Source organism: Pithys albifrons, chromosome 7 (genome assembly GCF_047495875.1).
Source record: "Pithys albifrons albifrons isolate INPA30051 chromosome 7, PitAlb_v1, whole genome shotgun sequence".
NCBI lineage: Eukaryota > Metazoa > Chordata > Aves > Passeriformes > Thamnophilidae > Pithys > Pithys albifrons.
Genome location: NC_092464.1, coordinates 10,382,081 through 10,409,590, shown reverse-complemented (window position 1 = coordinate 10,409,590; position 27,510 = coordinate 10,382,081). Strand labels below are relative to the sequence as shown.

Here is a 27,510-nt window from a genome sequence, read left to right as displayed (position 1 = left end):
GAGGTGCAGCTGTGCCCAGCACTGCCATGCCCAGGTGTTCCCTATTAAGAGCCAAAGACCCAACGAGGTGCAGCTGTGCCCAGCACTGCCATGCCCAGGTGTTTCCTGGCCTTTCTCTCCCCAGCAGTGTTTAACAGTTCTCACCCTTCAAAGTCTCCTTACCCTGCCAGGCAACCACAACTGAAAGAAGCATTGAGAGTGGAGTTGGCTTTCATTCTGGACTATTAAAAATACTAATAATCATCAGCTTTTGATTAAAGAAACACATACTGTGAAGGGGTGAGGTTGTTACGGTCTGCAAGTGCGAGGACATGTTCAGTGCTCACATGGGAGTTGTGGGAAGAGAGTGAGAGACAGAATCCTCAGCAACAGAAAGGATTTAGAAGGTTTGTATTTTCCCGGTTTCTGATTGATAAGTGTTCTTGCCTGTTATTAGTTTTCCTGTTTTGATGATTGTTGATAAAGAGGGCCTATGACTTACTTTTAACTTTAATGTAGAAAAAGTACTTACAGACTTTTTGGTATTCTTGAAAGAGATATTTAGTGTAAAATTTTTGTGAATTGGTTAACTGGGGGAAAGGACAGAGAAATAAATATAATTATTCTAGTTGAATGATTAGTCAAGGTTTAAAATTATTTTCCTGATAAGTGAATTTTTACAGCTTTTTCTAGATGAAGTTCAAGTGTTTTCATGTGGTGCCTTGACTGCTTGAACCTTCAGAAGCACCTCTTATAAATAAAAGACCCCAGATTATTCCAGTATGATTAAAACCTTTGTATTTTTTCTTTAGAAAAGCAGAACTGCTCTGTAGCTGATTAAAAGAAGGAAGGGAATTGTTTGATTAGTGTCTCACAAGAAGAATAACTTGACAAAGAGATTGAAACTTTTAGGTGCTGTACTTGCAACAGTCTTTTGTGTTCATGTTGTGCTGCCCATCTGAGAAACAGTGCTGGAGGAGGAGGACAGAGGGAGGGCAAAGGGAAGCAGAAGGTTTTGCAAGGCCCTGTGGAATCTCTTTTCCCAACCATGTAAATGTAGTGTAATATACATCATATACAGCGTATTGACTTGCTTTGTCACTACTGACATGTGGGGACCGTGCAAGTGTTAGTGAAGAGGTGAATCTTCAATACAAAAAGAAACCTCTTTCAATTCTACATTTAGCAAAGCACTGTATGTTGGATGCTTATAAGGAGAACTTGTTATTTCAGGGCTGCTGTGTGAAGTGAGATTGGGGCTTTGGGTTTGGTGCGTTTGGTTTTTTTTTGTGGGGGGCAGGGGTTGAAAGTATCTGTCAATAATTTTTGTGTATTGGAAGATGAATGACCTGTGTAGGAAGGTTTTTTGGTAGAAAATGCAATGTAGTTTTGTTCCCACAAGGCATGAACTGAATTAAGTGCATTTTGGAGATGATACCTCTTCACTCTTCAGTGGTGACGTATTGCCACCATTACTATTAGTAGTGAGGTGATATTTAAAATGAAATACGATGCTTCTTGATGTCACAGCAAATAATAACAAGAGATAAATTGGTGGCTAAATTAACATATTGACTGGTTGGGTGAAATATGCATAACAATCGACTGTAGCAATAAATAACTTGAAACAAAATGTCTTTCAAGGAGTTTTGGAGGTCCTTGTCTATGTTGGAGTAATGGATACAGTTTGCCCTGCATTGACTTTATTAATTTGCTCTCCAAGACATAGGTTTATGAGTCTAATTGCATCAGATGCCTTGCTGCAAATCAAATAAACAACTGTTATTAAAAGAGAAAGTAAAACACGATAAAATCAGTCTTCTTTTGTGCTTTTCATGGAAAATATATTAGTCAATAAAGCAACATCAGAATTCTGGATAGAGGAAGCTTGGATGTTTATTTCTTTGTGTCTTAACAGGCTGATTTTGCTCATCTTGTATCTGGATCTTTCTGCTTTTGAGACTAGCATTGTATTATGGGATGTCCTGGCTCTGGCAGGCGACTGCAGGGAGCAGGTGACTGTAATCTCATCTCCCAGGTGCTTCAAAACCAGAACAGTCTGGGTTAACCAGTCACTGATCTAATGTGCCACTCCACTAGAAATATTTCTGGCAGAAATTTCCCATCTGACACCTTTTGGAGCTACAGCACTGCAGGATGGGAAATAACTACAAACCAGGACAAATTCTGCAGCACTTCGTGGGCACACATAGTTCAGGCTTCTGGCTTTAACTCTTTTGTAATCTCGCAGGAAAACAAGGAAGAGAGATTTAACCAGGGATTTTTCCTAAGCATAAAAACTTTTTCTCTAGAAGAGATAACTTCCTATTTCTGACAACAGGAATGCAGAATCACAGAATCAATTAGATTGGAAAAGACCTCTGAGATCATCAAGTCCAACACTGAAGTATACCTTTCATTTTTCTAGGTTATCTTAGTGCTTGAAGCCTTTTATCTTCTTTTATTAAATTCTTGCAACCATTCCTTTTTTCAAAGTGACCTTTACTATACTTTTAATTGGACTCTTCATGTGCTGTGCTCTGTGCTGATTGTTTTGGTCATTGCCTGTCATTCTTGTCTGATGCTCTTCACAAGTCAATGTACAGTTTAGGGATCCTTGTGCTTTGCTGGGTCAGTTAGTGCCAGGGCTGTAACCAAGAATCTTCAGGGAGTTTGGGGTCACTGCTTCAGATGAAATGGTTGTCACAGTAGACTAGTCCAGAGCAAAATCATATACATCTCAAACCCAGGTTACAAACCACAGTTTGTGTTGTGTGTAGGCACGTGCTGTTCTGCCACACTCTGCTTGCAGCAGCTTTGCTAATCTGAAAATCCCCTTTTAAAAGGTAACAAATGTATATCCACAATTTCATGGGACATGGGTAAAAGGGTGAGAGAACTCTCTTATTGGTCTGAATATTGTAAATATGCGCAGGGTTATGTGCAAGTGGTCTTTGCAGGCAGGTGTGTGATAAATGTAAGGAACTCTGCTGGTGCTACAATAAGTCTTGAATTAATGCAGCTGGACTTGCCTAACTCAGGCCTAGCACTGTGCTAATCAATCCTGCTGAGGCACAGCACATTAGTTCAGGCTTAATGATGTACTAATACAGTTGCCTGCTAAAAGGCTATGTAGGCAGGCGTAAGTCACTCTATCCCCCCAACTTTTCTTTTAGCAGGGTTAGGAGCCAGGTAATTCATAGTCAGAATGTCTTGAGCCTTTCAGTTCTCGTTATGAGTCACTTAATCCATGTGACTCTGCTGAATAGAGATGCTCTGCTCTTCTGTGGAGAGAGGATTTACTCCTGTGTTTAGATGTGCTGAAGTTCCTGGCTGTTTTTTTGTTGTTGTTGTTTGGTTGGTGTTTTTTGATACAAAGTGTAAAACAGTTGAAGATTGTTTTATATCTATAACTCTGTGTGTCCATTTATAAACTTCAGATATTCCCTAGAAAAGTTAAAAGGGTTAATTGTGAAGATGTGTTCTCTAGGGTGGCTTCTGTGTTCAAAGTACAGCTTCATTCCATGGATTTTATCCAGTCCGAGCTCTTTCTTTGTCAGAAAGAAACTGCTGGTTGGGTTCACAAAGTGCACTCCCTTAACAGCAGCAGGATATTTCGTGCTGCTGCTGTACTTGGTCCCTGTTGCTGTGCACCAGTGTGCAGAGGCACACCTTGCCCACTTCTCTGCTGCCCTCACAGATACCAGCAGGAGTTCATTTTGCCTGAGGATAAAAGGGATGATCATTTGTGTCTCAGTACCTGGTTAGGTGACACTGAGCAAAGGGGGAACAGAACACTTCATCCCTGAAGATGTGAGTGAGCTGGGATTGCCAACCAGGATGAGGTCTCTGGGTATGGAGGTTTGGAGCTGGTGCAGCAGGGACCCATAGGGCAACATGTTTTGGAAAAAATTTCCCGCTTTAAATAGAAAAATTCCTACGATCTTCTTCATAGACCTGTACTGATTTTTCAGCTGTCTGTGTGGTATCATGGTGTTGGTAGGGATGGCTTAATTTTTAAGATTTTCTCCAAGCAGTTAATGCTCCTGAGCATCTTGGCATGGTGAGCAGTTGTGGGTACTAAATCCAGGTCTGGTTTGAGCAATTTATGCCTGATTTTGAGGCTTGTATCCCCTCAGTAACAATGCCATTAGGAAGTTCCTGGTTTCCTGGAGTTGGGTTTTGCAGAGTATTTCAGCATTACTGTGTTGTGATACAATAATATGTTCAAAATAGAGAGAACACACATTTCCTCAAAAGACAGACATGAACAGAGAACACTGAGCCCTCAGTAGAGGGATGAGGGAAGAAAACCATCAAAGGTTATTCCAGACATAGCCAGTTAGTAAGATGTGCTGTCTAATCACACCTGTTCTGGACTTTCTGTACTGCCCAAATTAGACTCCCAAGGCCAACCAAATATCTGAGTCTTGCTGAACATTTAATAGGTCTTTAATCTGCACTAATTATCCACAGTTTTAAACCTGTGCTAATTTTTACCTTTCTGTTGTGTTTTTAGGCTGCCTGTTTGAGGATGACCTTTGCAAATCCTTTGAAATCTGCGTAAATGGTAAGTCTTCAATCTTTTGTTTGCTGATTAGTCTGTCCTCCACTCCAGTTGCTGTGTGGTTGATTCAATAAACTAAATCTTTATGTGAAGGAGAGGAAAGAAAAAAATATCAGGTATGGCTCTTCTGGTCAGCAGTCAGGGAAAATTAAAAAATATATAAATATTCTCTCAACCCAGAGCATCAGTATCTCCTTTTATGTGAAATAGACTGTAATTAAATTAACACATTGAAATATACTAACATTCAGTTTGATTTAATATGGGTAAAAATAACCGGTTTGTTGACTTCAGGTTGTTCCTCTTTTTAGGGGGAAGCATCTTGAGTAATTATCAGTCTCCTTTATCTTGAAACGGTTATTATTTATTGTAATGAGAAAGAAGGTCTCAAAGGAATACTACAATTCCTGATAATTCAGCTTCCTTTTTCTGGGATTTTTACCTGAACTATGCAAAAGCACTTCACTTCTGCTCTCCTTCATAATTTCTTTTCAGTAAGTCCAAAAAGCCAACACAATGTATGAATGAGTCTAATGGAATAGGAGGAAACAAGTTTTCTAATAATAGTTGAACATTCTTAATTTGCTGCATGAAAGCATTTAATTCTCAAGGCAGGAAAGAGTACGTTTAGAGAGAGACCTTTGAAGCAGTAACTGTTGTGAAATGTGTAGATCTGTCATTAGGAGGTTTAATTTGTTTTTAAAAATAAGTATTATATATGAAATTTTTTTTATGACTGTGTGACATACCAAAGTAGTTTTATTTTCCATCAAACCCTGAAACAATAATATGAGTCTATTAATAAGCTATTAAAATGTGTTTCTAACAAACATTTAAGATGAATTGAGATTAAATTTCCATTCTTGTTTAACATGAGAAAAATGCAAATTTGCAAAAATGCAGTATTGAAGATTTCCATGCCTGACCCCTGGAAGGGAGGGGACAGGTTTCCACAGAAGTGCACTTTGCTGTCTCCCAGTATTCCCAGTGCCAGACTGTGCTATTTCCCAGTTCAAGTATATTTAATTCGTGTTTATGGTGGGCCATTGTTCTATCTGGCAGACACTGCACAATGGGAATTTATGCAACAGATTATGGCAGTTTTTGTACTTTAACTCATCTCTTTATTGAAGGTTTTGCTGTTCCTATAAGTGTTACTTCTTCCTCTACCTATTTTCTTAGTTGAAGTTGCAGTTTTCAAAGTCTCAATGTGACGCTTATTAGCATGCAAAATTAAATTATGTGATTGCATTTGATTTCAAATGGACCTTTTCTGTTGATCTGCTCTTATTTTGGTGTAACTAACTCTAAGAAATGTCAGTAGTGAATAAGCCAGTTGTTCAGGATTTCCTAACGTCTGATCTTATTTTAAAAAACTACTTTCAGGGATTGTGCCAATGTATTTAAGGTAACTGCAAAGTATTTCACTTTTTTGCTGTAACTGGACAAATGCTGTCTAGGGTGGATTTTAAATGCTGTCCTCAAAGCAAATGACAATACAGAGTTCTTGAGGAAATTAACAGGATCTTTGGAAAATCATACCTGGAAGTAGTAAAATACCATCAGAATTTACTTTTTTGTTTCAGCACAAAGGAAGCAGGGCCACTTGCTCCTGAGCAACCCTTCATGTTTATCCTGTCCAAACTGCTGCTGATTCAACTGTATCTGCAGTTTTTTAAGAATCCTGGTCTGCTCATGTGTGAGTGCTTTGCTGGATGGAAAGCTCAGGACCTGCAGTCTGTGGAGCTTACTGTGCTTGGGAGCAGAGCTCACTTTGTGCATTTCAAGGTCATTAAAAACTCTCCCTTCTTTGTTTTCACAACAGTGCATATTTCTGAAGTGCAGTGTGAGAGGGGGTAAGAAAGGGCAGCTGCTTTTCTGCAGGGCCTTTGGAGCACCTGTGATGTGCACATCTGCCTCTGACTCCTGCAGGAAGGCTCAGCATTTTGATCTTTCCCTCCAGCAGAGAAACCTGAACTGACCATGTTTTCAAAAGGAGAATTGGGTTTGCCTGCTGAGGACATGGCACAGTGTTTGCCATCTCATGTCATGACTTCAGTGCATTTCACACACCCGGCTTGTGAAAACATAACCCAACCACCAATAAATAACCTGTTTCATAGTTTAGAATAAAGTAGTGTTCTTTCCTTTTCATTTCTAATGAAGAGACATTGGGGCTGAAAGATTTTGGTAAATGTTCCTTTGCCTGAGTAAAAAATTGGTGTTAAAAGAATTTTTTTTAATTGTCAGAAGCAATGTAATCCAATATAAGACCTGATATAAGAAGCATAACTGTTTACATCAGAGATAAGCATTGCTTACATCTGTTCAGGGCACATGCCATTTTCACAGGGCAAAGTACCTGCTGTAATAATGATTGTTGACTTTTCTGCTGCTTTCCTTCATCATGTAAAGATCTCTTTTGGCTTCACTGATGGGTTCTCACTTATGTTTGTTTAATAGCTCCAGCAGCATTCATGCAATATTAATTTATTTCCACAAACCATTTATCAGTTTTCTGAACTGCACTGACTCATCAAGTGGTTAAAAAGGAACATACTGTTTTATGTTTATTTTAATGGCATAGGGGTAAGCCAGCCAAAAAGACTGAGTTAGTTTTCCTGGACTCCTCCTTTGCAAAGCCAGAACTTTAAGAGGTAAAGTGCCTTAGATGTCATTTATTTATCTTCTGGTACATCGTTACCTCTGCATTACATTTGGAGGAACTGACATTTCCACCTGTCTAAAATACTTGAAGCTTGAAAGCCTGCAGCTAAAAAGACTTGATATGAAAGCTGAATATGCTTGTGAGCTGCAGACCCTAACAGAAAATAATCTGGCATATTACAAGCTTGGAAATTCTTGCTCCCAGTAAATACTGAGAAGCTGTTACACATAGCACAGAAAGCAAATAACATCTTAATTAAACAAGATTTTGGAAGGAAAGTAATAATATAAGGAGTAGCATTTGCAATGAGGGTGTGTGTATAGTAGCACAGCTGTGGCTAAAGAGGGATATGGTATTCACAAATTCACATGGATTTTGCTGTCTGGGACAGAAGTTTAAGCAAAAGAGTTTGCCTGTGTGTATTTTTTTTATTGACAGTTATGTCTAGAATGTGTTTTGTATGAAAGGAAAGAAAAAGCATCAAGAAGGAATTTTTAGGTGATCTCTGAGACAGAAATCCTTCACTTACCCTTGAACAATCCTTGTATTTATATATTAAACCTAGTATAGCTGGAAAAGGGGGGATATGTAATGTTTTGTTTTGAATTTTAAATGATAAGTAAAGCAGTTCATGTAAAACATCAGCTTGTGTATCTTCCTCCTTGGAAGGTTTAAACAAACTGACTCCTGAAAGCAACAAAACAAAACCAAGTTTTTATTATTTCTCATGAATTCACGCAGTGCCACTGGGAAAGGCACCATGTGGTATAGATAAAAGCATTCATTTCAAAATAACCTTCCCTTATTGACCTCTTTTCTCCCTTTATTAAACTGTTTGAACCACTCATTTAGAAGGATGGTATTCCTTCCTTTAGGTTTAATCTCCAGATATTTGCTTCAGAGAGCAGCTTTGTGCTGTGTGCTGTCTGTGCGTGGATACCACGCTATCTTTGTTCCTATCAACAGAGCCTGTTTAAATCAGGGCAGTTTTATTTATGAAAGGTGGCTGCAAGCCTCCTTCCCTCATGAAATCACAAAAGGGCTCACGCAGACGAGATCACACAGCAGAAAACAACTCTGTGAGGCCAACAAAAAAAAAAGTTAATTAAATGCAGGCGCCGGCACATTGTGCATCCTGAAGTGAAGCCTCAGTGACAAGCACCAAACTTCTCCTCGGTCTGATGTCTGCAGGAGTGTTTGGGGATGCTGTGCTGCTGAAAGGCTGGCAAACAGCTGCACAGCTGAATCAACACTGCTTTATGGATGCAGGCTGCACTGGTTAGGAGGGACTCAGGTCAGCACAGTGTGGCAGAGGCACCTGAGCACTGCAGCACAGAGCCGGGAGTTCTGATGTCTCCAGGTAGTTCAAAATATTAACGCGCTTCCTTCCTCAGCTACAGAGTGCCTCCAACACTTGGAATGTTATTGATTGTATGTGCTGGGGATGAGCCATAAATGGTAAACATGTGCTACAGATGATAAGGGAGAGAAGTCAGAATCCCTGAAATGGTTTCTTGAACTTAATGTGTTGCGCTTTGAGGTTTTCCAGCTCATTGCCTGGTAGGATGGGATTGGAGAGGGAGATGCACCTCAGCATTGTTTAGCTAACAGATGTCTGCGCCTACATCTGTGCTTGCAAGGCACTGCTCTTCAAAAGCTATCCAATTTTTGTCAAATGACACCATAAATCTGAGCCTAAGCTTTCTGAACCTTTTCAGTAAACATCAGTGCTTGTTATAACTAAATTCAGACTTCCAAGGGCAACACTAAGTGGTACCTCTGCACAGTCTTACTTTATTTTACGTGCAGAGAATTGCTGTGCTTTCCAAGGATGTGGGGATTCTTCACAGATAACTTAAATCCTAATACTGCTTGATGTTATTCCTAAGATGAACTCTGAAGTAAATGGGAATACATGTACATTTGGGATAAAAAGCTGACCAATTATTTAAATATAAGGATTTACTTCCAGTGGTTTTCCATACCATTTCAAGGAGATCATAAGGTTAAAAATGTCAGTGCAGTGATGACTTCATCTGCTTTACCTTGAACCATTGTGGTGATTGTTCTTTGCCTCATTGAGGATAAGGTCCATCTATCTTCCAAATTATGTATTTGTGTCTTGTATTTGTCTTGCTGTGGTGTTAAAATAGTTACCTGTGTGATGGAGGGGTAGAAATGCCCAGCACAACTAGCATTGGAGTCAGAGTGGTGATCAAATGTGCAGTTACACTCTCCTCCTTAGGAAAAGATGCTTAGTATGATAATGCAACTATGGTTATCCACCATCCCAGCTGTCACTAAAAGCTTTACTGTGGGGTGTTGTTTATTGAGGAGAATCTCAAGGTGTAGCTCCTGCAAGGCAGAAAAGCATCACTCAGACTTCACTGACAGTGTGCTGTTCAGCACCAGGTATTAGAGGCAGCTATAAATCTACCACCAGCCAGAGGTAATCCTTTATGTTCCCATGCCCTGTGCTAGGAAATAAGTCTTGGAGCTGCAGATTGCTGTGTAGTGTTATTTCATGTGGACAGAGCTCCTATATTTTAAAGTTCAGGCAAGACCACTGTTGTGTTGTCACACAGAAACTTTAACTTCTCTCTTAGTGTTGTGATTTGTGGTAGTGTATTTTCTTGCTCCAAGCATCAGCATTGGCTTTCACAGAACCAGGGCAAGCACTGCAAGGAAACTTGTTTAACCAGAGTGGTTTTGAGTGCTGTTGGGGGAACTTTGTTGCTTAAATCCAGAAGTTTGATTAAAAGACTCCACCTGCCGACCTGCATCCTGGGAGAGTGGAGGTCATGGGTGCGGGATGGGACTACATCACTGGAGAGTGCACACGGTTATCTTGTATCTCCCTCTCTTCAAAATTTCTTCAAAATTACGTGTTTGTAGTGATGAGGAGGATGAATCTCCAAAGTCTAATATAATGAGCTGATATTAAGAAGCATTGAAGTTTGGAAATTTTGGATTTGCCTTTCGTGCCCCTGCCTTGGAGTCAGTATTTCTTGTAAATATTTGAGTTGATACAAAGTCTTCACTCTTAGAATATGTGTTAATTTAAACAACCCAAGCGAATTTGTCTACTGCTTTGTGAAACTTGCACTCAGTATGATATATCTAATTTAGGGTAACCTTGACTATGCATGTTATGGTAGCACGCCAAATGTTTCATGACAATGTATATGGATATTAGACAGATTGTCTTTATCATGTATCTTATCAGTGTGGGGTTGACCCTTTCATTAACTCTCCGGGTAAGCTACACAGCAGTTGTTGGCACGTTCACTGGACATGTTCAGAGATGTTCCCTATTTCACTGTTTTATTACAGTCAAAAAACAAAATTAATGTTTGAGAGCCTATGGAAAAGTACAGCCTGTTTGATAAAGGCATTAGGGAGTCTCAGCAAGGTTTATGCCTGATGAATCATGAAACACGAGAGCCTGAAAAGGACAGTGTGGTCTGCAGAGAAGAAGAGAACACCAAGGGATAATGTTCTGGCAATGAGGTGGAAAGCAAATGAATCCTAGTTTGGAGTGACACTGCAGCAGTGTGGCTCTGCTCCAAACCCATCACACCTTGCCCTCTTCTTGTGTCAAGGGACAGTCAGAAGTCTTGTGGTTTATTTCATGATTAAGATGTTTGAGTTATCACTGCAGAAAAAAAACAGAATAATGGATAGATTTTCTTATTTAAATTGTTCACCTTTACTAAAAAGGCCAAAACAAAACACCAGCAAAAACATTGCATAAATTTTTTTATTAAAAAAGAATTGTAATAAAAATTGTCAAAAGAGAGATGTAAAATTGGCGAGTTGGCAGTGACAGCTCCACAGCCATACTGTGCTTATTGGGCATCTCCAGAATTGAATGTGATAGGACTTTTTTTTTTTCCTGGTGTTATTCTCTACTCTAGCATTTTGATTGCTTAAAAATGTGTAATTCCAAAATTGGTGTGCATAACTTTGGATCTATTTGCTTATTTTGCACTTCCTCTACTGCCTGTCAGATGTGAAACTGTGGTGTTTGCCTTTGTTATCCTAAATATCAGTAAGTGCCTGTTGCCTCAGTGTGACAGTGGTTAGCTGAGCTAATTACATTAATTACTGAGGTACTTTGGTAATTAACTGAGGCATTGATAGGTGTGTCTGCACAAGGACAGACTAGGAAACTTTGAACCCATCCCCTGCCTGGGAAAATTGTGCTTTATAAAATAGTCATGATGCTTCTGTCTGTCTTTCTGAAAACTTCAGTAATCCTGTCCAATAGTACATGTGCTTAAGAGATGAGATTGTGAATCAAAGGATGTATTTCCAAAATGTACCAATTTTGCATGGACATGAATGAATGACTCTTGACTGTTCACTCTCTGCAGTTTCTTTGGTGTATGGGAGGCAAATTCGATTTACTAAATGTTTCCTGAATAACACCCTTTTGGATGATTCTTTACAGTTAAAAATTTTTTGGTGCAGAAGATTACTTTTTTTTTTCATCTTTTTTCTTCAAATATTCTGTTAAAACTCTTCTCCCTGTTTGCTGCCCCAGCTGCACATCAGCTGATTCTGCTGCCTTACAATAATGGTATAATGAATCCTGGTTTGCTTCTGACTTCACAGTGGTTGACAAGCACTAATAGTTTGGTTTGTTCTTTTTACCCTCAATGTGCCTTTAGGCAAAAAACATAATAAAAAATATTTATGGTTTGCAGGGGGAAGATGTGGCCCTGGGAAGTAGCTTCTCAGAGAACATAGGAGAAATGAGTAGCAAAACCTGGAAGTGTATCTGCCTCAGCAGAGCAAAAGTGATACAATCCTCATGTGAAATAGGGATTCTTTTTTTGTCTGAAGACAGCTTGTATGTGAAAAATATAGGCAATAATTATTAACATCCATGGTGTCATGTAAAAAGCTGAGAAAAAAGGTATTGCTTTATAATATTCTAAGTGAGATGGAAATTTGTGCACAGGAAAAAACATAAATACATAATATGCAAAAATACCTGTCAGTTAATGTGATTGTTTTGAACAGATGAACTAAACAGGTACAACATTTGCCTTTTTTAATAATAGTTTTCAAATAAAGATGTAAAAATTTTATCCTAAGTTGTGTACCTGTTACTGGAAGTCCTTTGTTTGGATTGATTTGGTCTAAAGAAAAACATTTATCTGAAGTGAACTAGAAGATACATACCTGTCTTTATTCTAATGCTTAGGACTTATGCTTTGTAATACTGAACAGTGAGAGGCTTTTATTGCTATATATCCTCATTTAATAAATAAAAATAATCTAAAAGTGAACTAATCATAGTACTGTTGATTAAGAGGTAAAGACCTGTTAATGAAAAGTCCTTCTCCATTATATGCCATTCCAAGCTTTTAATTTAAACAGAATTTTCTTTCATGCCCAACAACCTCCATGGCAACAGCAACAAAAGTTGCACTAGTGGCAGACAGAACAATAAATATGTTTTATGGTCCCAAATTATTTATTTTAATTTGGTCTATTACTGAAATAGCTTTGGCTGCTGCTCTGCATAAGTTGGGACTACTTGGTTGCTTTTACTGTTGTGTCAGCATGTTCCTCTATTACCCTGTGGTGGGATCAGTGTGATTTAAGAAGGTTGGTAACAGCAGTGCATGTTAAGGCCGATTAAGGGAATAGAACATTTAATGTTTGGACTCTAACTCTTCAAGGAACAATGTTTATTAAATGGCAAGTGTTTTTATTTTTAAATGTAATGCACTAAACATTTGTGTTAATAATGAATTTGCAATATTAGGGTAAGGCTGAAAATGTGTACCTAATTCATTCTGTTTAATGTTGGCCCTTTTAAGGTTGTTTGTAGTCCTTCAACTGCATTATCTCTCTGGGTCTGTCTGACTAGGCTACATCATCACAGTGTTTTTCCTGCAGGTAACAGGACAGGTATGATTGTGAACAGCTGCACTCTGGGGATTTTTGTCAATGGCAACGATGTCTATTTTTAACATTCTCTATCTGTTATTGAGCTGCAATTGATGCCTTCTATATCATAAACTCTATAATACATGAGAAAGAAAAGGGGGCTGATGGACCAAACGAAACTGAAGGGAGCTGAAAACTCATGAGATCTTCCTTGAAATTTTTCTTTGTCCTGTTTACAGAAGGCCACCCTCAATACCCAATCACAGTGGAAGAAGTTTAAATGGCTTGTGGATTTCCAAAGTGAAATAAATTTGTTTTCTTTGGAGGTGGAGTGGTTTTTAGGATAGTGGTGTTTATTGTTTTTAAATTTTAATCCCTTTTCTAGCTTTCAGTAATAAACCTGACTGCTTCTTGTTTAGTGTGACTTAAAGAAAGCAAATCCCAAATCTTTCCAAAATATAATTGTCTCCTGATTTAATGTCTCTTTCAAGGGTATTGTTTCACTTCCAAGTTAGAGATGTGCAGATTTACCAGACTTCTACAATAATTAAGACTTCCTACTTTGCTGACAGCTTGCTTTCATATTATTGTAATTTTGCTGAGGGCTTATGCTGAGTAAGTAATTCAATGGGACAAGGTACTCTTTCAGTGACAGTAGCTGTTAGAAAAGTTTCCTCTCAGTTTTTACCTGTAATTTTCATTGATGTATTTGGTGAATGATTGTTTTCTAAGTATTTTATTTTTTAAACTCTTCCACTTATTTTTTTTCTTAGTTAAAATTTTATGTGGATATTAATTGGAAAAAAATGGATCAATATGTTCAACAAAGCACAGGATAATGTAGTGTTGATACACAGTTAAGAAATACTGGTTCTATTCCATGTCTTTTTATTAATTTCAATTTTATTACAGTAGATTTAACTTTAGATTTCAAACTTCCACTCAGTGTTTATGTTAGAAAAGTTTTAAGTTCAGTCTAATACTGAGATTTCTTTTCTCCACTTTAAATAGGGTTTCTGCCTTTGCCTTGGGTACTCTTTCTGCTCCTCCACTTAGAGCTCATTCTCCCAAACTCTTGAGCCAGAAATTATTGTAAGTGAAGAAACCGAGAGCTCTGAAAGAAGTTTGGGCAGAAAAGAATCCCTCTTTCAGCACTGTTTGGCTGAAGGCTGGAGTGTTCAGTGGCAAAGGGTTGATAAACATGCTTGATGTTGCAATACAAATTATAAATCCATGCGCACTACAAAGGTAATCAGCCAGTGCCCATTTCTTGTCTCCAGATCTATTGCATTGCCCATTAAAAGTCATGCCTTCTTACTGGGCTTATCTAAAGAGATTTATACTAGTCCCAAAATGCTGATTTTTCCTTGCCCTGTCTGCTCTCTCCCTCTATCCCAAGTAATAAGGTTGTTGAGCAAGATTATTTTGTTATTTCATGAAATATTACCCTTCACACATGATGCCAAAAAAGAGTTACTGTTTCCAATGTATTTTGTTGGCATAGTAATTGAAAATAAGTTATGACTGGAATAGAGGTTAACAGCATATTTTAGAAGGGAAGACAGCTGGAGCTTCAGAAAAGTTATTCCATCTCAAAAATCTGAACAAAGAATTGTTCTACCAGAAAGAGTCCTTTTTCTATCCCCAGGCATCTTTTGGCCAACACATTAACTAACTCTTCATCTCTGAAGATGCCATACTGTGCTGGTTTGGGCTGGACTAGAGTTCAGTTTGTTCCTGGTAGCTGGTATGGGCTGTGTTTGGGTTTGTGCTGGAAGCAGTGGTGACAGGAGGGATGTTTTGGTGCTGCTGAGCAGCACTTGCACAGTGCCAAGGCCTCTTCTTATACGGCCCCACCAGTGCAGGCTGGGGGAGAAAGAGTCTCTGGGAGGGGACACTGCCAGGACAGCTGTCCCCAGCTGCCCCAAGGGTTGTCCCCACACCACATGGCATCCTGCTCAGCAGTAAACAGGGGAACGCTCCAGCCCAGGGACTGGCTGGGCATAGATGGGTTGCCAGGGAGAGGTTATTCCATTTGCATCAACTGTCATTCTTGGACTTCTTTTAGTTTTGTTGTTTTTCTTTTCATTACAATTTATAACTATTTTATTTCTATTATTAAACTCGTATCAACCCAAGAGTTTTCTCACTCTTACCCTTCCATTCTCTTTCCCCCACTGTGCTGCAGTGAGCAAGCAGCTGTGTGGTGTTTACCTGCTGAATTAAACCATGGCATAATTTCACAGGGTTTCCATGGCTTGTGAAGTTAATGTTATGGGTCCTTCCTGCTTTGCTCAATCAACATTCCCACAAAGATCAGCTGGCTCAAATAATACCTTATGATTTGCTCCCATTTATGGGGAGAATGACTTCATTATTTCATCTTAGACCAAAGGAAATGATAGTTCAGAATTCTGGGGCTAAGTAAGAGTTTTTCATCATGCATTTCATGCAGTACAGGAGTAAATATTTCCCCTTTTTAACTTGAATGTCTCTGTATTAGATATAAAGGGGAAATAGGCACTTGTTAATTAAGCTGCAGTAAGTGCAAATTGCAGTGCCACTGCAAGCTGCCTTATTAAGGACTGTGACAATGACATTAAACTTTTGCTAAACAAAAGCTGCTCCTGTATGTCATGCAGTTCACATCCTGTTTGCTATTTAGAAATTGTTGGCACAGGTAGATGATGATTTTTGAAAACAAGGAATAAACAGAATTTTCTTGGTCAGAAATCAGCTATTTTCAGAAGTACAGTTTAGATGGTGCCTTTACTTCAGATGTTAGGATTTTGTGGAGCTGCAGCTCTTATCTGAACCTGCCTCTTCAAGCAGAAAAATAGTTTCTATTCACATGAAAATAAAATCTGTTCCCCCATTACAAAGCAAGCTTACAAGAAACTTATAGAGGTCTCCTGCAGAACATAGGGGACTGTGGTTTTGAGTCTCTTTCTGCCTCACAGAGCTGGAAATGTTAGTTCTTACTCCCAGAACAGTGACCTGGAATAATCTCTGCCCTCCACATGGTAGCTGGTTATGTTACAGTAACATTGGGAGGAGTTACAGCCAGGAAAAGAGCAGGAGGGGTTTTAGTCAAAGTGAGTATCCCAAAGTTTATGCAACAGGATGTCAGTACACAAAATAGAGAAATTTTTTGAATTGAAAATAAATAAAATCTGTGTGTAATATCAATTCCCCTGAGGATGAAATGTGTACATAAATAATTGGCTATGAACTACCTCTTGTTTTAAAAGTTCTGCAGAACTTAGTCTCATCCTTGATTCATGTCCTCTAGACTGTTCTTTATGTTGTTTGAATAATGCAGGAATTGTTCTGCAGTCTGTGAGCCCCAAGCTGCCTCTTTTGCTGGAAAAAATTGCATCTTATGGCTATATAATCAATGACACAGTCCAAAATCACCCCATTAAAGGAGAAAAAAGTGCAAACAATGTGAGAAAACTCATGTATCTGTTGTATAGTAAGATGATTATGATGATATGTGAGGTTTTCTTGGTGGAGAACACAAATTAATGTAGGTAATTTATTTTGAAAAGCATTATCCTTTGTTAGACAAGGAGACTTTGTGCACAGTCTAACACACTTGCAGAGGGGCAGAGCCATATGTCACTGCAACAGGGCTGTCCTTTGGCTTCAGTAAAATGAGAATGTGAAGGGTTTTATTGCTTTGGGTGCTAATACTGATCATAATCATGATGAAACTGGATTATCTGCAGTGTTGGTGTGTGAGATGCTGCAGCTCAAGCAGCAGCAATTTATGGGGGCGCAGATGGGGTCTGTGCTGGGGGCTGTGCCCGTCCCTGTGCCATGGCTTGCTGTGGCCTGGTGGCATCTCCTTGGGAATGTCTTGCATAACTGCACTTGAAGAAACTGGGAGGAGTATGTTGCCAAGAAGGGCTGTATCAGGAATAGAGTGGCCAGTAAGACCATGCCAGTGATCCTTCCCCTGTACTCAGCACAGGTGAGGCCAAACCTTGAGTATTATGTTCAGTTCTGGGCTCCTCAGGTCAGGAAAGATATTGAGGTGCTGGAGCGGCTCCAGAGAAAAGCAACAAGGCTGGTGAAGGGACTAGAGCACAAGTCCTATGAGGAAAGGCTGAGGGACCTGGGGGTGTCTAGTCTGGAGAAGAGGAGGTTCAGAGGTGACCTCATCACTCTCTACAGCTACCTGAAGGGATGTTTTAGCCAGGTGGGAGTTGGTTTCTTCTCCTGGGCAACCAGCTGTAGAAAAAGAGGGCATGGGCTTAAGCTCTGCCAGGGGAGGTTTAGGTTGAATATCAGAAAGAAATTCTTTACAGAGAGAGTGGTCAGGCATTGGAATGGGCTGCCCAGAGAGGGGGTGGATTCACTGTCCTTGGAGGTTTTCAAGATGAGACTGAGTGTCACACTTAGTGCCATGATCTGGTAATCAAAGAGGGGTTGGATTAAGGGTTGGACTTGATGATCTCAGATCTCTCTTCCAACCCAGCTGATTCTATGATTAGTGGTCATTTTTACAGGATGTGGGAGAGGATCTGAGTGGGGCTTTAACAACTCAATTTTGTCTTTTGTTGTTAACAATGTCTGAATTAACTCCAGGCTCAGCTGAAGAATGCGGCTCTTTCTGGCAAGGCTGAAAAGGTGATGATGAGATATTCTGGCTTTGATTGCCTTTACAGTGTGTTTGGCACTGGGGATAGGGCCAGCAAAAGTTGTGGATTGCTCCTTTCCCCTGGGCCACAGCAAGCTCTGCCCTCTGGTGCTCTTCAGCTCAGTGTTGTTGTTCTGCATCCCACCATGCTGTCCTTGCCTTATCAGAGCAGTCTGACTGTGGCATTTCACCTTTTCTCCTTGTCCTGGCCTGGGATGCTCTCTGTTAGCAGAACTTGCTGCTTGAGGGAAGGGAAACTAATTCTTTTTGCAAGTTGAGTGTGGGGATGCTGAAAAGATGCTGAATGGGGGAAGAGAGATGTGTTTTGGCTGTGGAGGGAGCCTGGAGGTATGCATGAGATTCAGGCAAAAGTGAGGAAATCCCAAGGTCACAGAAGGCAGGGGACACCTTGGCTTCCCCCATCCCTCCTTCTGAGACACACCTGCACCTTTCCTTCCCACGGTGTCACCCAAATGAAATTCAGTTTTGGCTCCATAGCTGAGGGATCTCTGAAGCAATGCAAGGAGCCTCAGAGTTAGTGAGGAGAAGACACAAGAAGGTCACCTATGGAGAAAGCCTGATGGTGGAGGGGGAGTGAAACCACCATAAAGACTTTTATTTTTGCTTCATCAAGACTGGGATGAGGGAGCTGTTTCTGTTAGGCCAGGCTCTTACCTTTTGCCTTCTCCAGCAGCCAGCTGGGCCGAAAGGACAGAAATTGTTTAGCCTACCAGATCCCTGCAGATGAATTTTGGACACTGTTTCCATTGACACTGCCTTATACCTCCACTTCCATCCCCATAGCTGGAGAGTAAATTACTAACCCAAATGAATATTAATTTCAAAAATTCAAAGGAGCCCTCCACACAACTTACTGAGCTAGGTCTTGACTTCTGAGTCGAGTGGCAGGGTATGTGTGTAGCTTACAGGTCGCTAAAAGTTTATATGGACCTGTCAAATATGTAATATTTGGTAAAGCTACACCTCACCAGCAATTTCTAAGAGAAAACAGTAAAAAAATAGTACCTAATGAGGGTTATTGTATATTTTCAGAAATAAGATATAAATACTCTTTTCTGTAGGCAGTCTTCAACTGTTTGTATTTTATGTTTGAATCAATCCATAATTTACTGTCATTATAAAATACCAAATATTTTATTTTCATCTTTTTGCAAGAATATTTACTTTCAAAATGGGAAACTTGCCTTTTATTGGGGAAAAGTACAATGCCCTTGGGAAAAATAATTTATAGATTTGGTCCTTAATTTTTTTCTGTGAGTCACTGTTTGCTCATTTGCATCAAGAGTGCTTGAGTAAGGAAAGGGCTAAAAGTTTGGTTTACTTGAGGAGTGAGTTAACTTTGTTGCCAGACGTCTGCAAGATCATATCCAAGATAGGCACACAATGAGAAGAAAGATTCTTTTCCTGAGTCTTTCATTTCCTGTTGGGGTCTTATTCTCAGAGAATAAGAAATAAGAAAAAAGATTGTCTAAAGTGAGAGCTCATGAAAGAACGTGTCAGAAAAGGCCATAACATCCAGCACTTGTATGGACATCCTCTTGTTCTGTAAGTGTGTTGAGAGTTCAGTCATTTGGCTTTTTTATTTGGTTGGGTTTTTTCAGTCAGTCAATAGAGGAAAGATTCTGTAATGGATTCATGTGACACTTGTATTTTAATGACTTTCACGTGGTAGTTGTGAGCAGTTGAGAGTCTGTATGTGCTGGATAAAGGCAGTGGGCAGGCACAGCATCTGCATTTCTCTGGCTGCCTCTATCAATCTCTGCTCCTGTTTAGACAAGCTCAGTCTGTTATCATTGCCTTGCCCCAACCAGCAGTGGTTCAGCAGCAACTGGATGAATTAGCTCATCTCTAAATCTCTTTACCACCTCTTTGCCTGATGCACTTGGCAGGTTGCTAAGTCAGGGTGGAGGGTGCGAGCAAGTGTGCAGCTCTCAGGCTTGATCAACAGTCCCACAGGGTCATGGCACAAACAGCTGCAAAGGGAAACAACACTGGAGCAAAATGGGCTGTGATTCTGAGAAAAAAAAAGCCATTACTTAAGAAGTAATGTTCTGTCAGAGGTTGGTGCCAGAGTGGTATGTGGAGTTGTGGAGAGGTGCCATAAAGGCAGCTGCATTGATACTATGGAAAATTCTGAATGAATAGGTAAAGCCAGATGCCAAGTTCTACTCCAGAGTTACCTAACAGACTTCTTTGCATGTCCATCGTTGTTTTGGTGGTGGACAGTGTGGAACTGCTAAGAACGAACATTGCAGAGGTCAATTCACTGCACTAACAAATTTTAGACTCTTAGAAATGCATTCTCTGAGGTTAGCTTGAGTAGCAATAATACGGCTTCAAAGGTATATTATAGTGCTGGATTTCTAATACTTGATGTATGCTCTCTTTTTTTTTGTTCCTGTGAGATAATTGTATTATTAGCTATAGAGACATTATGCATGAAAGAAAGGAAATCCAAAGAAGTTTTCTTGCTTGAGATTAGTCTGAGAGAGCAAGAAATGCTGGTTAATTTACCATATATTCAGCCATGTACCATTTCTGTTAAAATTACTTGTCAAAGAATGGAAGAGAAAAAGTAAAATTGGTGTGCAATAACAAGGAGTAATGACATAATGGGACGTGGAAAGCAGATGGATTCAGGTCTGGTTTTGGTAATAGGCAATAGAGGTAACAAAGAATTTCACAGCTGCAGCAGAGTCTGAGAATTTGGTAGAGCTGGCAGGTACCAAAGACAAGAAAGAACAAAACCATCAGACTTAGATAAGCAATTCAAGATGGCAAAGTTATACAGCATTTATGTGAACACTTGCAACTTTGCAAGTCTTTGCTGTTTAGAATGATTCAGCATCAGCTGCAAGTGGCAGCAGTGACTGATATTTTATCATTTGTTTAAAAGTATTTGGGTTCTCTTTGTAAGGCCACTGTTATGCTAGCAAAACATTCATGACTTTCCCATGTCTTAGAAATAACTTGTTGAAATGCAGTTTTCAGTTTTTTCTGTGTGTCTCAAATTACATGTCTTACAATAATATATTTGTACCCATAAGCAAAATAAACATGATCAAATGTGATGTGCAGAAACTCTGAAAGAAATTCATCATGGAGACTTTTGCTGACTATGCAAAAGAAATGTAACTGTTACATTTGTATTATCCATATCTGTGATATAGTCTCTACAGGTTTTGAAAACCTGCATGGTTTAAAAGAAGTTGTTACTTGAACAAGATATTATGGTCCTGGGCATGGCCTGTGTGTGCTGTTGTGGGCTGCACGACCCTTCAAATCCTAATCCTTGTTTGAGACTCTTGGCTGCTCTTTCCAGCCCCCATGTGGTCCTTCCTCATCCTCTCTGGCATCTTCATGAGCAAAAGTAGTCAGCCCGGCTGTTCTCATGAGTCTCTGCCTTTTTCTTTCCCATCTTTAGTCAGACATATTGCTAATGTGAAAAAAGCGCTTGTTTTTTGCTGTTCCCTGAATGTCGTGGTTGGACCATCTGTTTCAGTGTCTGTGGCTGATGCTGGTGATGTGGGTTCACTTTTTGGCCTTGTGCCTTGCCAGGGTCCTGTCCTGTGTGGGCTGTGCAGTCCAGAGGGCATTGGGATAAAGGGGCTGCCTGTTGAGCTTGACACACCTTACAGAACCTGTCTGGCCCTTGGTGTGTGCCTTGTGCTTTCATCCCAGGAATACCCTGGCTCCAGCTCTCATCTTCCTGGTCCATTCAGGATGACCCAAGTGTATGCCAGGAACTCTGTCTCCCTCTGGCATTCCAAACATGTGACAGGAGGGAGCAAAATGTTCCCTCAGGGTTTCAGATTTTGGTTTTCATGGAATGATGGTGGAATAAGATTGATTATTAAGCTGAGTTGTCTTCTGCTTGAGCAGAGGCAGGTTAATGTGGTCACCTGTAGTTCTGCTTGTGATCTTTGTGATCTGGAAGGTGGTCACCAGAGGCCATGTTGTAATGTCCTGTGTGCTAATCTCAGAAATCCTTGAGCACAGAGCTATGGTGATCCCGGAATTTAAACCAGCTTAAGAAGTGTGTCCTGTCCTTCAAACAGCTCTATACCCATGAAGGATCTTGCCAGATGATCAGAAAACCCATAAGCAGAAGCACAAATCCACATTTGTGCCCTGGGAAAGTTCTTCCCTCCTGACCCAGTAGAGACCCAGTCTCAAAGCCCATCACTGGCTCTGGAAGTGTGTTTGCCAGGTGGGCCAGAATTTGTGCTGGAGGTCATGACATTAATTTGGCTGGAGATGATCCTCTGAGCTGTGCCTGATGCTGTGCTGCTGATGGGAAGCATTTCCCAGCCATGGATGATCAATGCCAGGCTGGTGATATGCCCACAGCATGAGGCTGTTACAGTCATGGTAAGAACGGAGCAGAAGTGGTTCTTTTCATGTGTGTGTGTATATTTTATTATTATTATTTTTAAAGCCAAACCTGAACCTTCAAAAAGACTTGTGCTGAATGTGCTTTGGGAGCATAATTTGGACCATAACTCTTACTCCCTTTTGTGGACAGTTCTGATCCTTTTTCCCTTCTCCTATACATACACATTTTGCTGTAATAATCACAGATGCAGAAAAAAAAGTGATCCATTTTCAGACGGGCCACAGGGATGGAGTGTTCATCTCCAAGAGTATGGCTTTAACAAACTAATTGATTTTTAAAAGAAAAAACACACCAGTATTTGGTATCTGGAAAATGCACAGTTAAAATGACTTATTTGATGGTATATATGGCATAATGGTTATCTCGTATGGGATGGCAGTATTGCTTGGGGAGCAGTCACAGCAGCAGAGCTGCCCTGTTTGCTTTGCAGTCTCTGACCTGCTTATTAAAGGACATTCTTATTAAACAGATGGATTTATATGAGAGGTGTTTAGGGGGACTGTTGTTGTTAAGGGTCTGTCAGCACTTTTAACAGTGTTAAGAGTATATGCAAACTGTATTTTAAGTAGTTGCTCATCCTTGGTCAGTAATAGGCAGAGTGTAGCCTTATATCATACAAATTTTATGTTTTATTTGTTATTTTATATGAGAAATAGTTGTAAATAAAAGTAGGAAAAACCTTAAACTGCTAAAATACATGAATTGCATAATTTTGCAGATTTTAATATTTTTATGGGCAGTAGCAGATGGGAAATGAAATGTTTCAGCAAATGCAATGCCATTATAATCTAATTATTTAGTGGGGCTATATTTTATAATTAATACTTTTACTGAAAGGAAATTTGTCTTACAGTACTGTTGTATGAAAAAATCCCAATTGTTTAAATTTGAGAAAAGTCTTCCCATGAAATTTAAAATAGCAAACAGCATGTTCTCCCCCAGAAAGAACTGTTTTCTCTGTCTATTTCCTTTCATTAGTCCCTCCTTGAGTTCTGACCTTTTATTTTATGCATTAATGCAGCTCTGTCTCTTGGCTCCTCCCCAGCCCTTCCCCTGGTGCCCTGCTGAGCAGGCATCCCTCAGAACCAACTGCAGGACTGGGGCACACGGGTGCCACAGCTAAAGATCCAAATATGCCCCATGAGTGTCATTGAAGAGTGCCATGTGGGTAGGGCTGATTCAAGAGCAGAATGTGTAGTCTGTGCTATTGTGGTAAATCCTGAAATTTTAGAAGAAAAGAGAATTTTGAGACTCAAGTTTAAAAAGACAACAGGCCAGACACCTCTCTCCACAAATAATATGGCATCTTAGTTCAGTTATTAAAGAGAAGACTTTACAACTTCTGTTTTGAGTGGTTTTTTTGTTGTTTTTTGTTTTTAATAGAAAAGCAACTTAGTCGAAGGCTGTGGAGCTGAATTGTTAAAGCTGGGATTGCTGCATCATAAGGGCAGCCTAACTTGCCTGAAGTGTTCAGTGGGAGCTGGTAAATGCTCCTGTCGCCTGTGGCTGACACTTGTATGGGCAGCGGAGCATGGGAAGCCTCTCGGAAAGGCTTGTCCACCTCAGGAAGTCTGTAGATAGATTCATCTTTGTACTGATGTGTTACTTATTGGTAAGTCAACGTGAATAGGTCTAAATTACTTTGATGTAACATTTTGCTGACCCTGCTTATATCCTAGAGGAGCAGATGGTATGGAAAACATTTTGTACCTGTGCCAGAGAAAGGCTCTGAGACTGAAAAGTAAACCTGAGGCTGAAAGGCTTGGGCATGATGAGCTCACTGTTCCCATCTCTGATAAGCTGACTGGAGAACAGCCCAGGCATCACGGCTGTGTAGCACCTTTCCTCAGGAGCAGCAAATCCTGCAGAAGGCATTGGCTTACAGCAAGGAACTGCCCTGCCAAGAGCGTTGGGAAACTGTCAGTGAGCTCTGACTGATGTGTAATGGTGTGAGGAGGCTGGTAATTACCACCCCATCAGTCAGGCACAAGTGCAAAAGGAGGAGTGGACTCAAAAGGGTAATGGGTCATTTTGGCCTTTTCCTGTTTTACCACTATTTTCCTTTTGCCTACATTTAGCTGGATTTGGAGAAGCCAGAAGTGTGCTCTGGGTGGGGAAGGTGTGATCATCTGGATGCCCTGGTGCTGTAATTGGGTTTTCAGGTTTTGAGGTGAGGATTCAAGTTGGTGCTTTTGTCAGCAGCGTGCAGTGCTAGAGGCATCTCTCTAACCAGCAGTCAGGTGCTAGGGAAACACAAATATAACGCAGGAATGAGTAATGTAATTCGTGCTAACACAAGTGCGTAATGGGACAGGTGTCTGTGTGTGTTTATCGAAGATTTGTTCAGGTGTACATCAGCACCAAGTTATACCAAGTGTGTGTCATATAAATCAGCAGAAATAGAAATAGAGAGTGTGTCATAACCATTAGACACCCAACTCACAGCACAGAGGAGAATATTTACTGCTAGAGCTGTGGGAATTGTAGCCCCTGCCTATACATGCTCATTTATGGCTGTATCTTGCACTGTTTCTTAGAAGCTATCATGGAAATCCACCAGAAAATCCTACTTTTGAATTCACAAGTTTTATTCAGCCAGAATCGATTCATACCCTCTAGAGCCACATCAGGAAGGCTAGTGATGAACCTTCAGCTCAACTGTGAATTGGGAAACAGTTCTATAGGGATAAAATACTCTGTGTCATAACACACAGGTACAATGAGCTGGCTTAAGGAGTGTAACCTATATGTGTTATTCTTTTTTAAGTGTTTGACGTGATGTGTAGAATTTTGAGGTGCAGTTATTTTTCTGAAAGATACTTTGAAAAGCAACAGCAGCCATATTACAATCTACAGAGTAAATGCTTTAATTTGCACTGCTTGCTCTATTAGCAAGTAACCCATTTGAATTCAATGTAAGTAGCTCACAAGTTTTGTTTCCACCTTCCAAGTTCCTGATTTGCTTCATGAGTGTCCTTTCCTCTGAGGATTGAGTCAGTTAATCATCTGTGTGTGCGGTTTCTGTTGACTGGAGAGGATGGGAAGAAACATTAATAAATAAAACCAGAGCTGTGCAAATCTCAAAATTCCTTAGATTGCAGCTGAAAACACCTGTTGGATAGGCAATTGAGATCACTGTATTGCACATGAAGAGAACTGTAAAGCAGAAGAGAGGAGGTGGCTGCACTTTAAGCATGTATAATATACTTTTATGGAGTCTGGTAAATACCTTAACTGGAATTAATATCTTAAATCAATCCATCTAAATCCATTCATCTTAATTTGAAATGAGGAAATTAATTGTGCCAAACATACATCTACTTTTTGACAAATTTAGATACTCATTGTTTCTGTCAGTTGTTTTTTTTCTTTTTAACAGGAAAGTTTGAGTGTAGTGATTTCCACAGAAGTATGTAAATTATTAATTCCCTGTCCATTTTATTTTGTAAGTGGCACAAAAATTGACCTGAGGAAACAATACTCAGTGTAGCATGAGAGGGAAAGTCTTCTGTGAAAGAAATTTCACAAAATTGAACACTTTGCCAGAATCCTGTCAATACTGCGCTACATCCACTAATTTCAGACTTTCCTTTAAATTTATTCTTTACCGTTGCAAATTAAGCACACCAAGTTATGTCTTCAACAGACAAAACCTTTTAGTTACAATTCATTTTCTAGCAGAATGAAGCTGACTGCAAGGCCTTGAACCTGGAGCTGTGCACTGCACATGCCATTGTGTTGTACTTGACATAAGCAGCTCTTCTCCGAGGGGAATTTTAGGGTGCAGTTCAGCACTGGGGCGATTCCTGCCCCAAATTCCTACCCAGCACAAGCACTTGCTGCCCCCCTTGTGCCAGATGTGGTTTCTCTATCTCAGAGCTCTTTGGGTTTCAGCAAGTTTTCCTGGTGGATAAGAAACATGCCTGCACAGTTATGTGAGCGAGGGCAACAGGTCTCCATCGCAGGCTGGCTGGGGACAGGGCACTCCTGTGTTTGCCATTTGTGAGGATAAGAAAAGGCTTTTTGAGTTAGGAAAAGTTTCGAGGTTACAGGTTAGGCCTTGTACTTTTTGATACGGAGATGTGAACACTGAGAACTTAATTAGTTCTGGGAGAAAAACCAGCAAGCTAGCAAAAAAAACCCCAAAACCTGAGATAAGAAGGTTTTGGGAGAAGCTATCCATGAGAAAGCAATGCTGAAGAAATAAATTTCTCATAGAAGAAAGGACATCTGTGCAGAAAATAACATTCAATTAGAAGCTGTAATAAGGTTTATAGACACTGTGATACAACTATAGAACTTGCCTATGAGTGAGATTTTACATTATATATTGTGTAATTTGGAGTTATAGTGTATCTCTCTTATTTTTTTCTTGCTTTCCTTTTTCTTCTTCTTTCTTCATGGAGTGATTTAATAAACTACCTTGTGTGTGACACCTGCAAACTGTGTCCCCTTCTTTTTGGCCTCCATGACCTTACTGTGTTCCACCACAGCCATTGGCAATTATACCTTTCCTGTGGTGCCAAGAGCTTCCTTCTCAGCTCAGTTCCACTGCTAGAATTATTTTCCCACACTCTGTGGGCACTTCAGCTTGGTCTGTGCCACAGTCTTTGCTCCTACAATTCTGCAACCTCATTTGAAATAATGGAGTTTAATGAACTTGTCATCTGCCTTGCAGTTCATGTGCTGCTTGGGGAAGTGTGGGGTTTGAAAAGGTCTGGTTTTCCACATTAGAAGCTAAATAGTATAGAGGACTAGAACGTTGAAATCAAATTAATTTAATTCTGGTACTTTTTCAGAGAGTGTAATTAAGAGAGACCTGAGCAATAAATCAAGTCTTTACCATTTTTTATTAAATAGGTTTGAGTCAGCAACCTGAAACACAATGGAGAATGTGGAAAAGCTCACCATTGTCTGTAACAATAACATATTTTGACTGGATTGCAGTCTTCACAGAGTAAGCAGGTCCTTCTAATGATAACATTAGGGAATAAGTAGTTGTACTATTACAAAAAAACCCTAGTTATTTCCAGTGAGAGGAACATTCTTCTAAAATGGAAACAAATCCTGCATAAAAATAAGCTGGAACTGTTATGCAAAAGCTGAGCTTTTTTGTTTACCAAAGAGGTATTGGGTTAAACTTCCTCCGTTTTGAGAAAATGTGTTTCATATTTGCTAGAAATAGACTGTTGCTGTTTAGATTTGGAGTTAGGTTTGCAAAATGGAAGACTCCTGAAATCCGTTTGGAATTCTTCACCCCACAAGTCAGCTTGGTCCTGGAAGGAGACAGACCCAACATGTTCTATCTGTGTAATGAATGTTGGACTCGT

At 39.9% G+C, this 27,510-nt stretch overlaps 1 protein-coding gene across 1 annotated transcript in view; it reads left to right on the top strand.

The window, feature by feature from the left end:
• Nucleotides 1–27,510, top strand: part of PTPRN2 (protein tyrosine phosphatase receptor type N2) — a 652,515-nt gene that overhangs the window by 60,673 nt on the left and 564,332 nt on the right. The window contains exon 2 of the mRNA XM_071560012.1: nucleotides 4,499–4,549. Coding sequence (XP_071416113.1) covers nucleotides 4,499–4,549 — 51 coding nt within the window. The remainder of the gene's footprint in view (nucleotides 1–4,498; nucleotides 4,550–27,510) is intronic.